The following is a 22,070-nucleotide window of genomic DNA, read 5'->3' as shown; positions in this document are numbered from 1 at the left end:
AGTGCCAAGCTAAGCAAGCTTGCGTCTCTTGTGGAGGTCCTCTTTTCACATCCAGATGAGGAATGTTTGTTTTGAACTCTGCCTACACACTGGCACACTTGCAAATAACCAAGCTAAACATTACCTCAGAGGTGCCACTGTTACAGATGTGGCCGCAGGGGAAGGAGCGTCTCTGTGGATTTCTAGTTACACTGTGACTCTCCAGGAGGAATGTCCTCCATACAGTTGATTAACGTCTAAACTACGTTAAAACTTTTACCTTAGAGCATAACTGGAAAGTTTTACGCTGACGGTGTTTTGATTCACTGCATAGTTTTACTGTACTGTACTGCACTATATACTGCACACACAGTAGAGCCTTGTAATGTGTACACCATAATTATCTGCAGATTTGGGAGTTTAGGGAAACCCTGTATTTTAGGCGAACAGCAAGATTTATATGTTAATATTTAGCAGTGGTCATTCGATTTTAAATGAGTTGACTACATACATACACATGTAGCACAAAGTGTGCTATCCAGTGTTTCCAGGAAAAGGCACTCTTCTTGATCTACCACAAACTCCAGAATGAAGCTCAAAGGTGAACATTTATCAAGTCTGTGTAGAGGATTCTTAAAAGACAGTTTCAGAGAAGAGATCTCCACAAATAATCACAGAATTTCCATGAAAGGCTTTTCAGGAACATTCGCAACGGCTGACTCTACTACATTCCTCCAAACAAAATGTTTACTCAGTACTCACCATACTTGCTAATACACCACTACAACGGGGGTGAATAGGATTTCTATCTGTATGCCTAGACATCACTTTAAATTAAAATGTGTTTTTTAATGTGGTTCAACTGATCCTTAAAACCACAGTGAAATAAAAAATAAAATTTCTGATACGGGCCAGTACCCTCACAAAAAGGATAATGTGTGTAGAACAGAAAGAAAAAGAGATGTTGCTTTGAATAAAATAAAAAACTGTCAGCCTAAAAATACTGGAATTTGAGTATTCGTCTCACAAGTAAATGTCTTAATTTGGCACAACTAAGGAAAGATCATCTACATCAGTACAGTGGTTCTGTGTTTTGGATGGTCCTCACTTTGTCACGTCTTTCAAGGCCTGTAAGGTTCATGTTAATGTGAGGGTAAAGTTACTCATTTAATTGTGTGTGCTTTTATCTTATGATTGGTTCTGGTCATTTCTATAATGTGTGAGAGAAGAGAAAATGCAATATGTTGCAAAGAGTCTTCCAATCAATAGAAAGCCCAGTGTGTGTGTGTGTGTGTGTGTCTCCTTGGCTTGCTGACTGCTGACCCAGTTTTTTTTGCTGTTGGCTTCACCTCCAAACTGCAGTCAGGTGAACAGAGAGTCATTCACACAGCTGCAGACATTTACAAACCAAAAAGCTGCAGTGAAATTAAGTTTGAATCTGCACATCCTCAAATGTGAATTACCATAGAACCTGCTGTGAGTGTTTATTTCTGTTTGTGTGTGAGAGGTATGACTTATATTATGAAGGCTTAAATCTGGCTACACTCACTCGTGGATTTCTAGTAGCAACCACTATCTTGCATTTATATTAATGTTTTGCTCCGATGATTTGGTTTAAGGTTGGGGTTAGACAAGTAGGAGATATGGTTGGTTTAAGTCTCCAGGAAATAGATGTTTGCCTGAAGTTGTGGAAATCAGAGTGTGTGTGTGTGTGTGTGTATGTGTGTGTGTGTGAGCATGTATATGCACTCTTTGTTCCTTGATAACGATCCATAAGAAGCCTCGTTCTTATGTATGTTGTCTGACTCGTGGTTGCAAGAACAGGTAAAGTGCTAATTACAAGCATACATTTGTACAAACACTGATTAAAGAATATCTGTGCAGATGTTTGTGGTGGGAATTATTGCTGCAGCAAGATATGGAAATAAATGATATACAATAAAATCTTTTGGATCCAAATGAAAATGCAAAATCAGATTTAAATTATTTCACTGAGCAGACAGAAACATGTGTTCTGCATTTTAATATAAGGCCAAAGACATAGTGTAATTCATAGATTATCTGCTTATGATAATCAGCTGCTGTTCACTGCCCAGTAGACATGCCATGTACCAAAATAAAGCTGCCGAAACTATGTTTGAATTTTATTTTCATTTTGGTTGAACATTGAATTTTAATGGATCAGCATGGATCAGTCTGAACAGCCTATAGACACTTAGTCCAGACAGTGTTTAGACCCTGTTATTCATACATTTTTCCAATGCTGAACCCTTTTCACAACAACAATAAAACCATCAGCTGGTAATAATGTTGTGGCTGGTTGATATGTGTTCATAATCTATTCATTTTGACTTGTGCACTTGTCCAACCAAAAGGATGAGATTTTTATCTAACTGTTTCTCCAGGTTCTGCAAACCCATAATCATCCATCCATTATCTGTAACTGCTTATCTTATTTGGGTCACAGGGGGGCTGCAGCCTATCCCAGCTGTCACAGGGCAAGAGGCGGGGTACACCTTTGGACAGCTCTCCAGTCTATCTCAGGGTCAACACAGAGAGACATACACACACCGGCAACCATCTGCACTCACATTCACACCTATGGGCCATTTCACATGTCACCAGTTAACCTAACATGCATGTCTTTGGACTATGGGAGCAAACCACACAGGCATAGGGAGAACATGCAAATTCACAGCTAGAAGGTGCTTCCGAACTTATAATAAATACTGGTAGTTTGTATAGTAAACAATGTTCTAGTAAACTAATATCAATATGCTAATATGTATAGCAACAGCCAAAACTTATCAGACATGGTTGTTTGAAACATCCACCTAGATGCTTGAACTGAACAGTGAAAACTTTGCAAAACAAAAAAAATATTCACACATTTGAAGGTGAGTGAAAAGCTCCTCACCTGTAGAACTGAACACCTAAGTGACCCTTACATGCCTCAGAAAGTGTGAACCTGCAGAACTCCAAAATACAACATGACTAATAACTGTTGGGGGAAAGCGCGGGTAGAGAAAAAAAAACAGGGTAAAGAGCAGATGTGAGACCAGTTAAAAAATACAAGACTGAAAGATATGCAAAGGGTTACTGAGAGCAGGAAAACAGAGGAAGGGGAAATACTGTAAAGATGAGGAAATGATGTTGTTGAAAACAAAGAAGACCTTGACGTAGTTTGAGCACAACATCAAAGCAGACAAACACCTTCATCTTTCCATCCTAAGTGTCTTTTAATAGACTGTGTTCATCTACTGTAAGCGTGGGGTAGAGACTCACACACATTACTTTAAAGTGTCTGTGAGTTTGACCTCACAAGTCACTGCATGTGCACATGAACACACGTGTATGTGTGCATTAACACACATACTGAAAGTGTGTATATGTACAAATGGGAACATGTGTGCCTACATTTTCTGCCCCTTGTTCTTGTGTTCTCTGGGGTTTTCAGGGTTGTCGTCATTGTCCTTCTTTTGTCTGCAGCTGCTTTGTTTTCTAATGGTCGATCAGTAAAACAGCAGCAGTTATCTGCTAAACCAGCGCAGTGGTTTCGTGTCTCAACACAGGAGGACAATATGAAGGGAGCTGGAGCTACATAACCACCAGAAGACCCGAACAAAGGAGTGCAGGGAGCTCTAATCAGCAGGACAAAGGGGGATGAGAAACCCCCTGCATCACAAAAAAACCTAAACCTGGAGACTGGTTTTCACAAATACGGATGTTGTTGAACTGGAACAGTGACAGATCTGTTCATAAAGCAGTCATATAATTTGTGTTCAAATTTTAATGTTTGGGTGCAGTGAGTTATATGCTATGTGTGGAATTAGGTGTTGGTTTCTATACAAGTGATTTACTGTCAGTAACCTGCTGCTGCTCTGAAGATGGCCTCTGGCTGAAAAACATCACACCAACAAAAGTTGACCATAACCCACTGACCCTAAACTATTCACAGGTTAAAAAACTGAAATAACTACAAACTATTATCATTATATTATTATTAGTAGTAGTAGCAGTATTGTACACGTTGCTGTATTTTGTTGATGTAGCTGTTTGTCCAGACACCATCACTAATAGAAGTGAAATGACAAATCCTGACCTCTGTGTTGTTTGTCCCACTTCTCCTTACAGAAGGTTTTAAATTAATTCAGTCAGGTCAATTTACAATAAATATGGTTTTTTGGCCCTTGTGGCTCATGTTATTCATGCATTTTGCGTTGTAGAGATTTGGGGAAACTTAAAACAACATAAATCAGTGCAACCACCACAGGCTTCCTACAGCCTTGCAAATACATATATTTGAAATAGTTTATACACAAATCATTTCATACATTGCTCTGAGACTATTGTACAGAGGCGGAAACAGATCCAGGAGTGGCTGGACTGTTAGTTAAATGATCCATTTGATGAGTTGTCTTATTAGAATATTGAATTAGTGTATCATGCTGAAGTGCTCTGTTTGATTGCCTCCTGCTCCAGCTCTGCTCTTATAACACTAGTTATCATAATTTTTCAAAGTTATGTGAAGGATTACTTGAATATAACTGTGATCCAACTTAGTACTAAGACCTAGTTTGTCACCTACTCACAAACCCCTGCTGTTTTCTGATCACAGTGTATGTAGGTGTCGATTGGATTAAATTCAATTCTTATGAAATTATGTGTTTCCTAAACTTTGTGAAAATCTGTGAAGTCCCTAAACTGTAGATTATGTCATATTAGTTTTCTGGAGCTGAATAGTTCAAGGAGTTCATTAATGTTCATTGATAAGTTCCCCTCATCTCACAATCTTCATCAGTAGATGGAGCAGATAAAATATAAATATAACCCATTTCTGTCCATCACCATCCATAGTGAGATAAGCTATCTGCTGACAAAGAGCATGTGGGGTGGTAGACATCCCCAGGAAAACAAACCAAACTCATATGTAAATCTTGAATCAAAGAATGAAATCAAAATTGCAGCTTAGAATGAATTCAAGTTAAGTTTGAGCTTTAATTTCCTACTTTTACCATCATGTATATGATCAACATGAGCTCAACAATATAATGGGAAAACTTCAGCACTGACAAAAATATGTACCTTCACTCGATGAGTCATTGTTGAAAGGTATTAGATGTGTGAAAGTCATCAGAGCGTCAGTCATTGACAGGACTTTGTGTGAGGGCAACGTCAGAGCAGATCAGTATCCGCGAAAGGGGAACGAAGAACATCAGATTGAAGTCATGTTTAAAAAGTGGAGTGCAAACAGAGGACACTGAAGAACAAGTGGGTGGGTGCTGAAGGTGGTGAGCAGGTCAGTCAGCTTGTGTGTGTTTTTGCCATGTTGTTTCTGTTTTAATGCATGCAGACACTGTAAGAGTGTGTTTGTCTATCAATCTGATTTCAGATTAACATTTTAATCTACAGGAACTTCCAGGAATCCAGGGAGCTTGTAAAGAGCTCTGCTTGTGTTTCAACCACTGGAGTCCAGTTTCAGCTTTGGTTCCAGTTTGCACTACTGAATGCCACTTACTCAGCTTCTAGCATTTTCCTCAATAGCTGAAGCTGTTTCTGTAAAGTGATTAGATGGTGCAGAATGACAAGATTTATACCGCTCCACTTGGTTTTCTTTGTTTTGATTTTTTTTTAAACAGGTGGAGTCACAGGAATCCCTGTCATCTATGAAATGTTAATGTAGTGATGCTTCAGTTTTGGAAAATGAACATCAACAGTCAAACTGTGTCTGTGTTCATACACAACAAACACGTTTTTATTTAAGCTCATTTCTTTTTTAGCCTACCATTTTAACTCTTTACTCATTCTGCACGATTCTTTGTTTCTTCTTGTAGCTCACGATGAAACTTTTAATTTAGAGAAAGCATATGAATTGACTGTGGTATAATGGTTTCTGTCTCCAAAGGCCAGCCAATAATTAACAAGGTAATAGGTGACTCAGTTCTCCAGAGCAACAGTGGCTGCTATTAGAAGCAACCTTTTCAAAAACTCTTGGAATAAATCATTGTCTAAACACTGATACACGGGTTACATAACACCTTTACAAAACTGTCATTGCTGGTTGTGAATTCTGCTGGATGCTAACACTAACATGGAAACACCTGAGAGGCACAGACTTGTTTGTTTATGCCAACAGACGTGATGAGAAGAACTGAACCACTGTCACGACTGAAGACAAAATATGAGGTTACAGCCAGCAGCTGTTAGCAGTAGTTTTTTTTTTTTTTTTTAAAGCTGTAATGTTATGCTGCAGGATCTGCAGTGACTTTTCTGCTCAGGCTGAAGCAGTAGCCTGTGCAAATGGAACATTTTATGGTTCTGGGGAGCAAAATACACCTGAAGGTACAGTCCATAACAGGTAACAGCAAGAGCAGCAACAAAAAAACTACAGGCCTGTTTCTGTGAAAACATACAAATTAGGATTTATGACCCATGACCCACTCAAGAGAAAATGGATGTTATTTTCATGGCAGTGCAGTTTTTAGTTTGTGAGTACTTGTATGCTTTGTGTTTTTTGAAACGTAGTCGCAGGTAAGAGTAAATATTTCCACGGCAGTTTCTCCTCCTAAGGAGAAGAAGTCCTTCAAGTTGCACATGCATGGACTGTGTTTATGAAAAAAACAAACAGCTGGAAGCCATGTCAGCTATTCCTGAGCACAACAGCACCATGTTTGTGTGGCAGGGAAGGGGTCGGGGCTGTTTCCCGTTCATGCCAGCATCACTGGAGTGAGCAGCAGTACTGTGGCGAGACTGAACATCACGAAGAGGCAGCACACACCTGAGCTGACTCTAGAACTGGATGTGTGTGGGTTGCTGTGTGTCAAAGTACAGATTGAGCTCTGTCTGGCCCTGAAGCATCAAGGCCAGTGGGAGTGGGTCATCTGGGAGCGAGGTAATGTTCAGGATGTTATGAGTTTCAAACCAGTGACCCGCCTATATGATTTCATACAGAGCTTATTTTGTCCCACCGTCATGTACACATTAAATATTTAATTCCTTCTTTCACTGCCCCACCCTCGCTTCTCTTTGCCTGAATTCATCTCTCACGTTTCAGGTTTATTTTGCTAGTGTTAACTACTGTTTACTCCTCTCTCGTGAGGTGGTTGAACCTTCTGCTCTTCAAAAGGTGTTTGGACTATAATTAGGGCAGCAGGTCTGAGGTTAAAATAAAAAAACAGGTCTCATGTCAGATGTTCTCAATGTTAAGCTCTGAAAATAGATCCAAAATAGAGCTCTTGGGGTTTTCTTAAAGTTGAATGCTTTGACCCTTTGTGTCTCTCCAAACAAGAACATAAAATAGATCAATCTATACTTCATTGTTACTTCTGGCTGTCCTTTTATCTGTATGTGTAAATGTTAAACACAGGGTTTGGACTTCTGCACATCTTCATTTAGCCTTCTGTAGCCTGTATGGTGCATTTTTTGGGCCATATTTTTGAGCTTAAAACACAATTTTCTCCTAAGTCTCTTTCATATTTCTTTTTATTGCCTTTAGTTAATATCAAATCTGTGTTTACAGGGAGGGTGCAAAGGTAGAATTCAAGTGTGAAAATAAAAACTACATTTTGTCTTTCCAATTTCCCTATTTAAGTTTTTTTTTTGGCCCTCAATCAATTACATGTATCCAGTTCAAATTGTTTTGCAGATGATTGCAAAATTGGAAAAGGAAAGGTCCAAATAACCCCAAAACTCATAAAATATTAAAACGTATTAACACACACAAAGTAGAAATAAATACATTGGAGAAAATATAAAACAGATAAATGACAATGACAATTAAACTGACAGCAGGAAACACATATTTCCAAATATAAATACCATAAGATGAGTAAATAACAATGAATAATGCCTCCAAAACATTATTATTCAAAGGCCAGGTGAAAGAGTTATTAATATATTTTAAGTTTGTTTAAAACATCAACATTTTCAGTCCCGAAAACTGACTCTCACTAGGCAACATAATCAAAAGACACTGTTTGAGGCTGGACCCTACGTATGAGTATGTTAAAACTTGATTGACGAACTAATACAAAAACCATACATCAGAGAATTTTCCAGTCTCATCAGTCAGAGTTTCTTTACAAATGAGCAACTAAGTAACTACAGCTTAACTAAATAGTTCATGTAAAACAATGACTAAATAAAACTCAAATCATACATAAAACATTTGATGGTTGTCAGTAGTATGACAATAACAATTGTTCAGAACAGTTGTTATCAATTGTTAAATTGTTCATTTTAAATAGATTGATATTTTATTACGCACATTTTGTTCCTCTTCGTCAAAGAGAACAGGCTTATTATGAGAAGTCAATGCCAAGAGGCTCATTGAAGGTGTTGTTTCAGTAAAAGCTCTGAAATAAAAATGATGCGTATTATTGCAGTGATTTTAATATTTTGTCTTAGCAAGCAAAATATAATCTCCCCTCTTTCATTTAGGTCCATTTTGTTCTTGCTTTACACTGATTCTTTTCTTTCTCATACAGCATCTTTAGTCTGCCTTCACTTACTCACACACACACACACACACACACTCAAAATGAAGACCCCAGGGATGGGAAAGACAGAAGTTTGAAATTCGGGTCAAGTACTGATGAGTTACTTTGAACACAAGGACATTTGATCTGCTGCCGGGATTTCTGTTCACTTCCTCACAGCACTCATCTGTCTGCCTCTCACATTAAAAGAGAGTTTTTGTCATCACAGGAAGGTTGCCAGGTTTGGTAGAATTGTGCCTTTACAGAGACTTAGACTTAGCAACTATATCAACTATGTCCTGTATCAAGACATGCTGCACAGAAGTGCTGGGAGGACTGTTATATTTTTTGGCAAGAATTAGTTCAGACATGTAGACTCAGGCTTCAGTTGTTTTAGTTTTCAGTTTGTTCAAATTCACAAGATACAACATGTGAATGAATTCGTTTTTTTGTTTGCTTCAGCCCCCTTCATGTTAAGATACGGGAAAACATTCTCTCACTATTCTTATGTAATTCTTATGTAGTCTTATGTATGCACATATGTAAGGGAGATATTGGTCTTCTTTTCTCGAAAGAAACTACATATTTTGCCAGATGATCTCTTTAATGAAGAAATCCCAGCATTTTATCCAGTTCATCAGCTTTGTTGATGTTATGACTAATGAGCCAATAAACACAAAAAGATGAAAAATGCCAAACATGGTGTCACAGATGTTTTCTTCAGAGACTAATTTTATAATTCTACTTGGGACAACATGCTCAATCCTTGTCTTCACACTAAAAGCAATTAAACGCACTTGTCAACTTATACATAATTATGAATCTGCTGTTCTTACAAATTCATCCATCTCCCCTTCTCTCCGTTGGTGAAGTTTGTGTCTCCCTCCCCAGTCAAACCCCTAGATGCAGTTGCTAGGCAACCTCAGCTCTGTGTCTGCCCTCCTTTCTCTGTGTAGACAGATTGCTCTGCTTGTCAGAGGGAGTGAATAACATAAGCCAGCTGTACCTGAGTCAGAAACATGTGCACATCATATTGAGGACAGGTGAGTTGTCACTCACCACGCAAGGGTTGACTTTAATATTTATATTGGCCGTCTTAGCTTGCTTTTATTAGTATAACATGGCTGGTACTTGCAAGCTGTAAGAGAAAAAAAGTTGCTGCTTGTGACACTGACTTTACCTTATGGTGTCAGTAGACGGTCGCTCTGCATTCATAGAAGAAAAACGCTATAACCTCTGGTGTTTTAGAGGCTGGAGTCTCTCTTCTACACTTGTGTGTAGAAGAGAGAGATACAATTAGAGGAACTAGAGGTTGGAAAAATATACTGTGATCATTCAAACATTGCTTATTATTATTATATAGATTATTTGTGGTGTGTATCTTTTCCAAGAAGAACCACAATATTGTTGTAGCCAAGATTAAGCCAACTCTTCACAGAAAAGGGCGAAAGGTAAACTAAAGCAGTTAAATACAAAAACAATCCTTTCATTTAAGTATTTTTAATGAAACTGTTTCAAGGCTCTAGCTTGTGGTGCTGAAGAGGGCTGATGTGCTTTACCATACACAATTCAAAACTATCATGCAATAGTTTTAACTGTAGGTGGCAACTTTGTGTATTTAACCAACTTGGACGTCATTACACTAAAGGAAAATCCCGTCCTGTACAAATATAACCTATAGTAATCTCTATAGATTCCAACATTGTATGTTTAATTTCTTGTTTATATTTCTGTTATTGAAGTACATCTTTATTTATTTTCTCATATGTTGGCCTGTTATAACAGGTGATGTGAAAAGTGAATATCAATTGCCCCAAAATTCCTGGAGAAATTTAATTTTCTGTTTTTTGGGTTACTGTGTAAAATAGTGATAAACTTGTCCTTTTTACTAAATGTACTAACTTAGAAATCATTGTGGGGACCGGAGCGCGCCCCTGGACGCGCACTCTCCTCCGCTCAGATGCAGGGAGCCGCTGTGTGAAGCGCTACAAAATGACGCAGGACTAACTTCCTGTCACAACCTTTAGGATAAGGGTTTGGACAAACACTTGACATTTAAGGTGTCTTGGGGAATTTGGAAAACAGAATAAGGCAATGTATCTAATTTAAACTCACTTTATGCGTGAGGTAAAATCCAAAATGTGGTTTCGTGTCTGTTTCTAAAAAGCCACATTGTTCTGCTAATATCTAATGCTCTTAATTTGAAAGCAAAGTCGGTGTGCTTCCGGTGTTGATGTCCCGACTTGGTGCAGGGTGCTGTCGTCAGCCTGCAGCATCAGAAAATATCAGGCTAAACACATTCATTTATCCCGGGTGTTATAATCGGTCCGGAAGATGGTGGCTAAACAGAGGATCCGCATGGCCAACGAGAAACACAGCAAGAACATCACGCAGAGAGGAAACGTAGCCAAGACGCTGGTGAGCCGTTAACTGTCAGCGAGGCGCCAGCGTGACATTAGCCCAGATAGGTGACGTCCACTCCGGTATGAATACTACAGCATACCGGTGACGGTGGTGCTGCCAGCTGGACGTTTGCTGGGTACTATGGCATTAAGCCGCTGGACTGGGTGTCTGTAATTCATTTCTTCCTGCTCAAAAAGGACATTTCAGATATATCATCAATGAAATTGTTCCTATTTACAAATATTTCATATCTCCACAACGTCATTATTCCTTGGACAAATTACATCACTTTTGCCATTTATGTGTATCATCTCATAGATCTAAACGTCATTGTAGATTCTGCATTCTGCATTCTGCATATCTACAATAGAATTGTAAATCTGGGTCTTAAATAACAGTTTGACTGGTCATAACACGAGCTGTTCATCAAACAGTGTATTTGGGATTTTCAGAATTACCTTATGGATAACTAGAATGTTTGTTTTGTTAGTTTTTTCATTTTGGAAATCTGAAATTAAATTTAGAACTAGTGACATTTTCCCTGTGGATATCAGAAGTCTTTATCAGAAGCCCAGTACACACAAATAATTAACCTGACGTCATTTGTCCCAGGTAAATGACGTTGTGGAGAACTGAAATCATTGCTAAAAACAATGTTTTTGTGGATATATGAAATGTTCTTTTTACTGGGAAGAAATGAATGACGGATATTTGAAATCCATATCCAGCCAAGCCTTTAATGTTAAAACGGCCACTGTACTTTTTAAGGCGTTTAAAATATCTTAAATGTAGTTTTGACTGGTGAAATTGAAGTTGTAAATATCTTGAAATACTATTTCTACTATGAGGATGTGATTGTAGATATCTTTATTTACTTGTCTGACTAATGTGTTGGAGAAATGCTGTTATGGATTTTGAGAATTTCATTACAGACAGGAATATGGTTGAAATTAATGTTAAACCATGTTTGCCATACTGTATGGGCCTTTTCCCAAACTAACGTAACAACACTGTTGAAATGAGGTTTCCATAGGTCACATGATCAATTATCCAATAAGAAAATTAATCGGCAACTGTTTTGACAACAAGTGAACAGTTTTAATCATTTAACAGCAAATATAATAAAAATGCAATTAACCTATTCCCGCTTTTCAAATGTAAGTGTGATGATAGTCCTACTGTTAGTCTTCTGGTATATTAAATTAGGTCTCAATTCATTATAGACTTAGAGGAACAAGACAAGAAATTTGAAGATACCGTCTTTAGTTGTGGGAAATTATGACAATATGTATTTTTTTTTTAATAAATGAATCAGAAATCTAATCCAACAGACTAAGCGATAATAAAGTAATTGATAATTACAACAATTGTTAGGCTACTTGCAGCTTATCTGAAAGGGCCCAGTCAATAGCTTCCATTACAGGGGTATTTGAACCTTTTCAGCAGTAGATCAACAGACAGAAAATCCCCTCGTGTAATGAAGTCACTTGTTTAAGTTCTAATATCAAGCACAGTTAGTTGATTACATTTGAATGTTTTTGATTGTAAATTGAGCATTTGCAATGCCATTTGATGACATCACTTTGGAAATGTACATCAACAGGAGTTTGCCCAATTGTCAAATGTCCATTTCTCTCAGCTATCCAAAGACCTCTCCAACGTTGACTTTAAAGTTGAGACTGACACTTCACTCTTGACCTTGGAAAAAACAGTTGGCGAAACAGTGTCACTGATTTGTACCTGCTCTGCTGTCACAACTTCTTTTAGGGCCATGCAAAGAAGACTGCAGAAGGTTGTGTGATAATAGCTCCGGAGTGGCCAGTGCTTTTCCATTTTCCATTAGTATCAATCTGAAACACGAGCCATTTCCCCTTGCATCATGAGTGCGGGCACTTTATAGTTCACTTAGTAAAATAATTTCTTAAATTGTGACTGAAAACATCTTTCCACCTATCCTCTCTGCTATAGCCTAATTCATCAGAAAAAAATGTGTTTCCTGTAACAAAGCACAAATATTTAGTTTTCTTGTATTGTAACTACTTTATTCAGACACAGGGGTGTAATTTTGGTGAGTGAGTGAAACTCTCACAATAATGCAACAACCGAGTTTCATTTGATTAACCACCTAACTAAAAAGTGATATATATCTTAATTACGAAAGAAACCTGTTGTGTGATTTAAAAGATTTATTGTTTACTTCTCGTGTACCTATGCTGTTGTTTTCTTAAGCAAGGCCTTTCTATTGTTTTTATGTCACAGACTCTCCAACACACAAATTAATAACAACTTTTTCCAGCATTATATGGAGCATTAAAATGTCACTGCCAGCAACAGCTTTCAGCCAACAAACACGTACAGTATATATCTTGTTTATTGAATTAGGAGGATGCACATTAATCAACATGTCTGCAGTCAGCATCAATGTTAATATCCCAGAATTAGCACAATAGCTACATTTTATCCGTCATTATAATTTTGGACTAATGCAGCCACAAAGGGACACAAGCCAGTGTCTCCTTGTGCCAGTCCCAAGTCTGAATACATGCAGAGGGCTGTGTCAGGAAGGGCATCTGACGTAAAACACATGCCAAATTAAGCATGCGAATCATGACTTTTATACCGAATCGGACTTCCATACCGGATCCATCAGGGCCTGGGTTAACAATGACCTCCACCAGTGCTGTTGACCTTCTGGACTGGCCGAGAAGTATGTTAGAGTGGTGGAGGACATGTATGAGAGCTGTAAGACCGTGGTGAGGTGTGCTGTAGGTGTGACAGAGGAGTTTAAGGTGGAGGTGGGTCTGCATCAAGGATATGCTCTGAGCCCCTTCTTGTTTGCTCTGGTGATGGACAAGCTGACAGATGAAGTTAGAAAGGAATCTCTGTGGACTATGATGTTTGTAGATGAAGTGATCTGTAGTGAGAGCAGGGAGCAGGTGGAGGAAAATCTAGAGAGGTGGAGGTCTGCTCTGGAAATCTGAGGAATGAAGCTTAGCCGCAGCAAGACAGAATACATGGGTGTGAATGAGAGGGACCCAGGTGGAACGGTGAGGTTACAGGGAGCAGAGGTGAAGAAGGTGCAGGACTTTAAGTACTTAGGGTCAAAGTTTCAGAGCAACGGAGAGTGTGGAAAAGAGGTGAAGAGGCGAGTGCAGGTTGGAACGGGTGGAGAAAAGTATCAAGTGTGTTGTGTGACAAAAGAGTATCAGCAAGAATGAAAGGAAAGGTGTTCAAGACGGTGGTGAGACCAGCGATGTTGTTCGGCTTAGAGACAGTGGCACTGAAGAAAAGACAGGAGGCAGAGCTGGAGGTAGCAGAGCTTAAGATGTTGAGGTTCTCTTTGGGAGTGATGAGGATGGACAGGATCAGGAATGAGGACATCAGAGGGACAGCTCATGTTATATGTGTAGGAGATAAAGTCAGAGAGGCCAGATTGAGGTGGTTTGGACATGTTCAGAGGAGAAACTGTGAATATATCTGTAGAAGGATGCTGATGTTGGAGCTGCCAGGCAGGAGGTCTAGAGGAAGACCAAAGAGGAGATTTATGGATGTAGTGAGAGAGGAAATCAAGTTAGTTGGTGTGAGAGAAGAGGATGCAGAGGACAGGGTTAGATGGAGGCACATGATTCGCTGTGGTGACCCCTGAAAGACAACAGCCGAAAGGAATAGAAGAAGAAATTATCTTATAAGACTGATATATGCTTCCTAAACTTTTCTAGAGTTACCACTCATGCTGTTGCATTCATTTTAAATACATGAACCACAGTGTGAGCTCCCTGTCAACCTTTCAGACAGATGTTTGTTCAGTGCCACTAAACTGTTGATATTGTGGATATTTTCATAATGAGCATTTGGTAGTTCACTAAACCATCTGGGCAGTGGTGGAAACAGGAAACCTCTCAGTAAATCCACCCACACTGATAGAAGTTTAAGTTTCCTTCTGCAGCATCTGTCACACATTTGTTGCAAAAGAAATGCTAACATGTTTGTGTGTGTTCCCATAGCGACCACAAGAGGAGAAGTATCCTGTGGGCCCCTGGTTACTTGCCCTCTTTGTATTTGTTGTATGTGGATCAGGTATGTACCTTATATATGGACAGAAGAAAGTGCCACTAATGTTTTTTATCTTTGGAGTAAGCTAATGTAGCTAATATGATGGGGGATCACTCTCATATGTAAACATGGACACACACTGGTTAAGTGATTGGGAAGCTGTTTATCCTAAAGCATGGATGTCTATGGAGGCCGGAGTTTTGTCCAAAAGTACAAATATTATAACTCAACTTTCAAGCAATTTGGATCGTTACAAATACCAGACATATGTTTCTGTTGTAAAACACTTTTATACACATTAATAGTTACTTATTTAGACCATGATATTATGAACACCAGCACAATTTCTAACTTATCAACAGACACACGTATTCTTAATTAGAAGAAGTTAGAGAGCTTCTGTGGTGAGCCAGAGTGACATGAAAATGGTAAGCAAAGTCTTTGCACAGCGCTACATGCCCATCAGCTATCATTTTTAAAAAGCAACCTAACCAATTTTCAACTTAGTTTAGGGTGTAAATGTACATTAATGCTTTTAAACTTCCCTCTGATTTCCCTATACTAAAATATTTTTCTGTTTCTAACTGAAAAAGTCCTCGAGATGAGGAGATAACTCACCTGGAGGAGCTCTGGAAAAGGACGTTGCCCATGATTACCAACTCCAATGTGTGAGCAACAAGGCAACATAATCTTAACTGAAGGCTCTTCCAGGTGATGTCATCTGGAGGCATTTTTCAGCTAAAAGTAGAGAGATATGTGTGTGTTCAAATGCTACATGTCAGCTCGTCCAAAGGGCGACGTGACCCCATGCAGCAGTCGCTCTGTCACTTCCAGTACTTTGACATCAGTTTGTTGTGTCACAGCCTTTATCCTGTTTGAGATCAAAATCTCTTCTTTTCAAGGGTCCAAGCAAACCATGAGCTTGTGACAGTGAGCCAGCATGCACAGCACCAGGACCCTGAAACTAAAGACTGAATTTTAACAGCCTAAAATAAAAATTTTAAAACATGGTTTGACAAGTGGTCTGTGTGCTCTCAGCCATATTTCAGATCATCCAGAGCATCCGCATGGGGATGTGATTCAAAAGGAACATCCAGACCCCTCACCCCACACTCCTGTGCCCTCACTGTGCTTGGGTAGCCTGCATCTCTACAACCCTGACCCCTTCCAGAGGCTTGGGATCCAAGAGATCTGAAAGAAAATCTTCCCTGATCGCCCACTCCTCTGGACACATCCCTACCCTCGATCAGCGTTTACAGTGTTGCAGTCTGTGGTACTGACAGCTTTTCTATGGACAGTCTAAAAAACCACGCCGGCTGGAGAACATGTGTCTCATTTCTCATTTGGCACCTGTGTGTGTGAAGGTGTGAGACTGTTGATGTGAGTCTGTGTGCTGCCCGTGATTCCTGCTGACAATGTGCCATATGTGTCTGTTTCAGCATTTGTCTGTGTTGTGTGAGAAAAATCTTTTTTCAAATAAATGTCAAGCATTTAGAAAGGGTCCAGTTTAACTTCTGGTTTTGTAGACTGTATCAGTGCACCCACTACTAATGACATAATGAACGCATTTCATTGGTGTAGTGGATGAGAGGAGCCTGTCTTAAGGATTCTAGGTTCACCCTGCACTGCATAGTCTAGCTCTACATGCCTTTAATGAAGTCAACAAACACTAACCCCCCCCCCCACCACAGAATTTAAATAGGGTGCCAAAACATTAGAAACAACTCTTAATATACTGTAATGCACTTAAGTACAACTCCACAACCCTCTTTGACCTCAGTAATAATCAAATAGAATTATCACATTTCTGACAGTTTCAACTTAAAAACTAGAAATTAGAACCTTGTAAAAGTGGAATTCAAGGCAGAACTGCTATATGATAGCGTTCTAATGTACAGGTGTACTGTATGTTGTGACGTTATTTATTATTCGAAAAAAAACTAGATCTTTAATTTACAAATGTATTCAGATCTGGACGTAGTATAAACAGGTTTGTACTTTTTTTGATGTCTGGCATAGTTCATTCTGTTAGTCTTAGGTGGACAAACTAAGTTCCGGAATAAAGAAGAAAAATAAGATAAATGAACATGACAAATTGTAGCTACAGTGCCAGAGGGTAAAGGGTTCTGAATAGTTTTTTAAATGTGAATCCAAAACCATGTTTTTTTTGTCGTCATGTGTTACTGAATGCAAACTGAAATTTAAAATTTACAGGGAACCAAAAGTGTAGATTTCTAAATATGATTGTTTCCTGTGTAAACATATTTTGCCCTTATCAAATGAGCCACTAAAATGATAGATAGCAATATGAATTTAGTGAACAAACTAAATTTGAATATAGTCTGAATTTTACCTATAGATTGTGGCAAAGTACAATGCTATTTGTTAGGTCCTAAGATCAGGTGTTACCATTCATTTTGGGCAGAACCATAAACAAATCTTCATAACAGCAAAAAGGTCACATAGTAGCAGCTTCAGTTTAGACTGACTACTGACCTTTTACCCTCAATCACCTTGATTCAGTATCACCCTGAAGCACAGTGGAATTCAGGATTAATTCTCTGTAAAACATACATCCCATAATACAACAAAGAAATGGTGCTAATCAGTACAGTCATACCTACTGGACAAATACCCTAACACAGAAAGATACTGATAAGGTGGGTATTCTTCCTTAAGCATGTTTATTGAAAGTTGTGAAGTGCAGCTGTGGTGTGTATGTTACAATATCCCATCTGTCTTTGCGGAAACATGCACAAAACATGAGCATACAACTGATGCACAGAATGAAAATAATCTGGAGTTGAGAACATTTAGTTTAAGCATATTGTTCATCCAGAAGAACTTCACTGTCACTTAAAAATACTCTGAGGGGAAAAAAGAAAACACAAGTGAATATGGTTTTACACTCATTAATGTTGCGGTAAGGGATGTGGACAGCATTGTTGGCTGCTGTGTTGTAAGTTAAATAACCTAAACTCCTGTCAATCCACAAGCCTGAAAATACAGCATTAAAAATAACAGACTGCACAGCCTTTGCTCACTTGCTTCAATCTGCGTGACCTAGATAGCATCTGTTCTTTTTCTCCTCCTTCCTATTTTACATGGTACTTACACTATACAGAAATATACATCATCTTCTGGCATTCAAACTTTTAAAAAAGAAAAAAAAAGAAAATGCAGCTTAGCCCAGTGTCTCAACCCTGTCAAGTCAGGTGTGAAATTCATGCCACTGAAGGGTTGAGAAAACAGCAATAATGAGCTTTTTCAAGGGCAATGTGTGAAGCTTGAAAGTGAAATACTGAAAATAGAATATTATCATCTCCATAAGAAACCACGTTTGTTCATCCCACCATCCCACAGTTGAAGTAACGTCATCAATGCTTCAGTGTTCAAAATACCCCCCCCCCCCCCCCATTCCAGATGGGGACATTGTCTTGATATTAATTGCTCACATTCTTCATTCGCTACTCTGAGAAGGTTTGTACGCCCTCTTAAATCTCTCCTTGTTTAACTGTATGGTCATGCCTTAAGTGAAACATCTTTTATTTACATCAATCATGAAAAACTAACCACCAGCACAATCCTCCACTTCCTACTTCCGCCCTCTGCCATCATCAATATTGTGGACATCACTTTAAATCCAGACGCAGGCACAGTGATTTTTTTTTTAAATCATAGTTAAGTATAACGTCACCATTACAATGTTTTTGTTTCTTCTTGGTAAGACATTCTAGCTGATATGTCCCAGGATTATTTGGCAAATGTTCAATTATTCATCCTCTTCTGATACCAACCACCCCGTAAAGCATCTCAAGATTGTCGACCTCCACTGTGCCACAAAACACAGTGCCCTCGTCCTGCTGGCTGCATCATTCTGAGAGCTAAATATGTGCAAATTCTTAACAGCGTAAACTCTTGCTTTAGAAGGCAAGGTCAGGCTCTGCAGCTGTAGCAGAACTCATTCAGTCAGTCTAAGTCTGTGCAGATCAGGCTATGCTGAGGGACCCGAGCTGTGCAAGGTGGGCTGGGCAAGGGTGGTGGTGCTTGGGGGTCCTGGTGTGGCGACTGTTGCAGGCGCAGGTGGGGAGCCAGTCTGAACCTGGGCCTGGAACTGGGCCATCTGTTCTGGACTGGCGAGTGTCTTCAGCAGGTTGTTCTCCTGCTCCAACTGTGAGTTGCGCTCAATCAGCTCTTTGATCTGCTCCTTTAGGACCTCCACCTCCTCACGCACAGCATACATCAGATGGCTCTTCACAAGGTCCTGAGACAGAGACAGATGTGAGTATATGATTGAAATCCCCCATCCTCACATTAATAAAAGGTTGGGAATTAACCTAACGTTTTGCAACCTTCTCAAATATGACCCAAATTGTATATTTTATATTATTCATGGTGGCAAAATATTTCAAGCTAATTAGGAAAACAAAAATGCTACAAAATGAAAAAGCTAACCCATAATCCAGAGTAAAAGGCAGTTAGTACTACAGACATCAATGAATTAACAATGCTGTTAACATTTGTCAATACTGGAATGTGTAGATTTCAATTTGTGATACCTAGTAGATTATTTAAAAGTGAAGATATGCACAAAATATTGGATACCTAAAACTATCTAAAACTTAACGTGCACAACCTCATATCAGAGGTAATCTGTTGATAAAATAAAGTGAAAATAGGAGAACTTAAGAATATTCCCAAAGCTCCCAAAGCTCTACGTCGTTAACCTTGCCTACGTTAACGTGTCATCCAATCAGAGGCCGAGATATTTATAAATAGACGCGGGAGCTTTCCAGTTTGCCTAGCAACAGGGCTGACGTCAGCGACAACACAGACATAAAGAAACAGAAAATAAAAATCACTTTGGCGTTCTAAGAATAAAGTGCAGGATTCTGATAACCACAACTGAACAAGTGAGCCAATACGTTTCTTACACTTAATAATAATTAAAAAAAAAAAAACTTCAGTTAACTTTATTAAAAAGGCTTAACATCGTCTTGTGGTTTGTTTGAAGTAGTGTCGGTTATGTTGTTGTAGATGTTCTCCAACTACTTCCACATTAAAAAGAAATATTATTTCGAACTTACAGTGCTCCTTAAAGTGACCGTCCCTATTTCCCCCTTCCTGCACATGTTTAGTATTGTAACAGCACGAAACGGAATAGTGTTACACAATTCTATCACCTAATCATAAAAGCTTTGTTATCTTAAAGATCATAAAAGACAAATTCGGCTGTATAATATATTTCAACACATAATGAATTCAGAGAAAGAGACAAGTTTAACACTCACCATTGCTTGTTCAATCTTGTTGTCTATAGCCACAACACTGGCTCCCGACGAACTGCAAGAGAAGAAAAGAGAACTTGATGAGACATTTTCGGCCAATCTGTGCTCTAACAGAAAGATGAAAACTACGGATAACCAGCCTCTGCCCCTGCATAAAAGTGCAGGCTGCTATAGGAAGCATCTGGAAATTTCTATGAAATCATCAGCCTGGTTTAACTGCGAGACAGGTCCCCATCGCGTTTCCCAGAGAGCATTTCTGACAGTGTAGCCCCTGTGAGGGGGTGAATACTGTAGCATCCCTGGACTGAGCGAGTCCCTGCGGTGAAAGGGTGCAGGTGAAGAGAGCTAAGCCCTGACACACAGCAGCTCTGAAACGCAGTTTTACCTATTGTCGAGCTTGACGTGGGAGCTCTCTGCGCTCAGCAATGACGACAGAAACGATATGGAGAAATTTCTCAGCTGGCAGACGCCTAGATCCATAGCCGCGGTGTGGTACGGCCTATTCACCCTGTTCATGTTTTACAGCCCGCTAACAAACAAGCGCGAGCTCTGCGATGCACATCCACACGCGCTGATGTGTTTTCTGTCCCTTAAAGCTCGTGCACCGACCGTGGCGGCACCAATCCAATTCAAGGTCAGCTCATCTCAGCGTTACACACACACTAAAAAAATCTGCGGCTCAGGACAAGTCTACGTAATTTATCCAGAGACAACGGAGATGTCGGCTGCTGATTGGCGAAGACGGAGCCTGTTTGAATAATGTATTCAGGAACGCCCCACCTGCCGCTCAGCTGACATGCTTTTACATAAAATATTCCAGGAACAGAGAGGAGGTGGATTGAACCGGGGAAAACCGGATGGGAAAGGAAGAAGAAAGAGCTGTAGTGCTAACAAACAAGCAAGGAAAAGGCGAGATGTAGCTGCTTGATTATCGCTAGACACACATACAAGAACCAGCTCCTGTTCGAAGGTTTGTCTCCGTCGACAGTGGTGAACTACTAGAGATGATCTGTTTTAATTCAATAACAAAAGCTCTTTGTCAAATCGAGGCAGGGAGTACCTCGTGTAAAAGGAGGTGTAATCAGATATATTACTATAAAACAAATTATAAACGTTAACCATTGGTTACCCAAGCAATATTCCAGAATTGATGCCAGCATTCAACACTTTCCACAACAATAATTTAACACTGTTGTTAAAACGCATTCCAGAAAAACGATTCAAATAATCTACAGTAACACAACTCCCTCAATAGGATAATAACCAGTCGTTTTCAGGTCAAAGGGAACTAGATCTCTAAGCTCTGGGCAGGTGATAAATTTAAAAAGGTTGTAGATGGCAATAAAGTGCTATGGTACAGCTACAGATGTTGCCTCCACGTGGCCTTGCAAAGCACTGCAGATGTGTTAGGTTCAGTCACAATGTCATTAAAGAAGCTTAGTGATACAAGTCAAGAACATTTAAAATATTATAATGAGTAATTAGCATAAAAGGGCCAAGCATCTTTAGCAATTTGTTCTGTGGATACATTGAAGTGATTTTAAAATGTAACAAAATTTAAGCTCTGCTGTATGTAAACAGGTTTAAGGTAGAAAGTCACTAATACAAACAAACAAGCACTGCACACAGAAATTACGTTTGGGACATTCCATTCTTTGATCACAACCACAAGACCCATACCACAGCACACAAATGCAGAAGTCTTTGCTTTTTTGTCACACAGCTATTAATTATGAGACAGCCCAACAATTTTGGGGTCTAGTAGCTGACTAAAATATTGACCAACAAGCACTGGTTGTGGCATGATAAATTAGCACAGAATCACGTGTGAAGACACAAGCATGATGTATCAGGGGCCTGAATGACTGAA

The 22,070-nt window shown here is 39.2% G+C and overlaps 2 protein-coding genes across 2 annotated transcripts; one reads left to right on the top strand and one right to left on the bottom strand.

Annotated features, from left to right (window-relative positions):
* The first annotated feature begins 10,686 nt into the window (after positions 1–10,686).
* serp2 (stress-associated endoplasmic reticulum protein family member 2) lies at positions 10,687–17,016 on the top strand. Its single transcript, XM_067515672.1, has 3 exons — positions 10,687–10,874; positions 14,864–14,936; positions 15,951–17,016. Exons 1-3 carry the CDS (start codon positions 10,791–10,793, stop codon positions 15,989–15,991), a joined length of 198 nt encoding a protein of 65 aa, XP_067371773.1. The 5' UTR covers positions 10,687–10,790; the 3' UTR covers positions 15,992–17,016.
* Positions 17,017–17,577: 561 nt separating this feature from the next.
* LOC137132753 (TSC22 domain family protein 1-like) lies at positions 17,578–20,854 on the bottom strand. Its single transcript, XM_067515671.1, has 3 exons — positions 20,586–20,854; positions 20,204–20,255; positions 17,578–19,176 (listed from the first exon to the last, which is right to left on the bottom strand). The coding sequence occupies exons 1-3, from the start codon at positions 20,714–20,716 to the stop codon at positions 18,907–18,909; spliced, it is 453 nt and encodes a 150-aa protein (XP_067371772.1). The 5' UTR covers positions 20,717–20,854; the 3' UTR covers positions 17,578–18,906.
* Positions 20,855–22,070: the final 1,216 nt, after the last annotated feature.

The sequence above is a fragment of the Channa argus genome, chromosome 9 (genome assembly GCF_033026475.1).
Source record: "Channa argus isolate prfri chromosome 9, Channa argus male v1.0, whole genome shotgun sequence".
Classification (NCBI taxonomy): Eukaryota; Metazoa; Chordata; class Actinopteri; order Anabantiformes; family Channidae; genus Channa; species Channa argus.
The sequence above is the reverse complement of the archived record's forward strand: the minus strand, read 5'-3'. Positions and strand labels throughout refer to the sequence as shown.